The 2,743-nt window shown below is 58.4% G+C and overlaps 1 protein-coding gene across 1 annotated transcript; it reads left to right on the top strand.

Annotated features, from left to right (window-relative positions):
- The first annotated feature begins 207 nt into the window (after positions 1-207).
- LOC142076201 (olfactory receptor 14A16-like) lies at positions 208-1,146 on the top strand. The gene has a single exon (XM_075138582.1). It carries the CDS (start codon positions 208-210, stop codon positions 1,144-1,146), a length of 939 nt encoding a protein of 312 aa, XP_074994683.1.
- The last annotated feature ends 1,597 nt before the right edge of the window (positions 1,147-2,743 follow it).

Below are 2,743 nucleotides of genomic sequence, written 5' to 3'. Positions count from 1 at the left end.
CAGGTACCCACTGCAGCAGAGAAAAGCTGGCTCCTTGGCCGTGGACAGAGGTCCTGCTCCTCACAGCACACTCAGCCAGCACAAACCAGAGAAGGAAATGCATTTCGATTTTAGGGGGGCTGGATTTCTATGAAAAAAGGAGTGGCTTTGCTTGGAGAAGTCTGTCATACTTTTTCCTTGTCTATTCCAGTTTTGAACAGTACCCCTATGCCAAGAAACAGTAGTTCCATCACCCAGTTCCTCCTCCTGGCCTTCGCAGACACGCGGGAGCTGCAGCTCTTGCACTTCTGGCTCTTCCTGGGCATCTACCTGGCTGCCCTGCTGGGCAACGGCCTCATCATCACCACCATAGCCTGCGACCACCGCCTGCACACCCCCATGTACTTCTTCCTCCTCAACCTCTCCCTCCTCGACCTGGGCTCCATCTCCACCACTCTCCCCAAAGCCATGGCCAATTCCCTCTGGGACACCAGGGACATCTCCTACGCAGGATGTGCTGCACAGCTCTTTCTTTTAGCCTGTTTTATTTCAGCAGAGTATTTTCTCCTCACTGTCATGGCCTACGACCGCTACGTTGCCATCTGCCAACCCCTGCACTACGGGACCCTCCTGGGCAGCAGAGCTTGTGTCCACATGGCAGCAGCTGCCTGGGCCAGTGGGTTTCTCACTTCTCTCCTGCACACGGCCAATACATTGTCACTACCCCTCTGCCACGGCAATGCTGTGGACCAGTTCTTCTGTGAAATCCCCCAGATCCTCAAGCTCTCCTGCTCACACTCCTACCTCAGGGAGGTTGGGCTTCTCGTGGTTAGTGCCTGTTTACTATTTGGGTGTTTTGTTTTCATTGTGGTGTCCTACGTGGAGATCTTCAGGGCCGTGCTGAGGATCCCCTCTGAGCAGGGACGGCACAAAGCCTTTTCCACGTGCCTCCCTCACCTGGCCGTGGTCTCCCTCTTTCTCAGCACTGGCATATTTGCCTACCTGAAGCCCCCCTCCATCTCCTCAACATCCCTGGATCTGGTGGTGGCAGTGCTGTACTCAGTGGTGCCTCCAGCAGTGAACCCCCTCATCTACAGCATGAGGAACCAGGAGCTCAAGGACGCACTGAAGAAGCTGATTCAATCACTTGTCTTTCAGCAGCAATAAGCCCCTCCACTTCTCCAAAGGTGAGAGACCCAGGTCAGACCAAAGGTCAGACCCAGCCTGTCTGACCCAGGGGCCTTTGTCCGTCTGTCTGGCAGGATGGCCCAGCTGGCCTCCTGTGTCGCATCTCTGTAATAAAATGGATTTCCTCAGTGCTTGTGTCTGGAGCTTGGGCTCTTCTTCCAAAGCTGAGGTCAGGAATAGGCTGAAGAAATTGCCCCCACGAAGCCGTGATGCTGTGCTTGGGTTCTCCATGGGCTCAGGGTGGGAGGGCATGGGGCGATGTCTTAGGGAATGGGCCTGTGCTGACCCTTCATATGTGGGTGCCCAGTGCCAATGGAAATGATGGATGATCCGCAGGGATTGACCTGGGACTGTGTCCCTGTGGCTTTCAGGCACCACTGCCCTGCAGAGCAGCCCTGCCAGCTCAGGGATGGCCCGAGGTGACATCCCTGGACAAGATCAGAGCTATTTCTGCATGCACCGGTTGGGGCAGGCTTTTCTCTCACTGGTGCAGCAGGAGCTGCCTGGGGAGACCCCAGGCCAGGGCTCTTGTGCTCGGTAGAGGGACTGGCACAGAGGGGCTGCCAGCATTGGGCAATAAGGATCTCTTTGAGAGAAGAGCAGCAGACACAGGGAGACGCTGGTCTCCGTCTCCTCGTGCCATGGCTGGCCCCAGGCCTGGGGCTGATGGGGAGGCTGAGACCCCTCTCTGCCCCAGGAGCTGCTGTGCCCCTCAGAGGAGCTGGGGCCGTGGGGTGAGTGCCCAGAGCTCTGCAGCACCCTGTGGTGGGCACTGCCGTGGGACCAGCCCAGGCTGGGCTGCTCTGCGGGGCTGAGGAGGGGGCGGTGGAGGTGGGGAGAGCTGGGGAGGAGCTGGGCTGGGCAGGAAAGTGTCTGGGAGAGAAAATCACCAGTGTAGAGCTTGTGCTGCATGAGCATGCAGGGTGAGCACTGACACCAGGGGGTTTGTGGTGCAGAGCCAGGGCTCATGGAAGGGACCAAAGACATGCAGGCGCAGGAGAGAGGCTGCCGGTCTGTGCTCTTGGTGGCATGGACAGGCTGGGGAGGTGGCCCAGGACCTCTGTCACCCCCCAGCCTCTCTCAGCAGCTCTGTCCAGCACTGGCTGCTCCCCTCAGGTTCATGGGTGAGTCTTGCTGCAAAGCCACCTCCATCCTCCTGCTGGGCTCAGTGCCGGTTCAGGGGAACAGCCAGCCCTGCCCAGCCTCTCCCCTGGCCCATGCCCCAGCAGACCCCAGGGCAGGGCTGTCTGCAAAGCCCCACGTGGGACATAGCTGGGGCTGGGAGAGGCTCGGGTACTGGGGGAGGCTGCAAAAGTTATGTGATGGGGTTATGCTTTGTTGGGGTTCTGGGGGGACATTGAACTGAAGGCTGTCTTTGGAACCATAATTGGGGGAACTTTCCGCACCCCGGAATGTACCCTTTCCCACGCTGTGCCTGCACAGAGGGGCTGTGGGACCATGTGTGGGGCAGTAGGGCTGGGTCAGCACAAGGAGAGGGGGTTTACAGGGGCCATGAAGCAGCTGCCAGGAGGTGACAACAAGGACGGACTGCAAAGAAGGAACTTCTATATATTGC

Source organism: Calonectris borealis, unplaced genomic scaffold, assembly GCF_964195595.1.
Source record: "Calonectris borealis unplaced genomic scaffold, bCalBor7.hap1.2 HAP1_SCAFFOLD_35, whole genome shotgun sequence".
NCBI lineage: Eukaryota > Metazoa > Chordata > Aves > Procellariiformes > Procellariidae > Calonectris > Calonectris borealis.
Note: the sequence above shows the minus strand (reverse complement) of the source record. Positions and strands in the feature narration are given on the sequence as shown.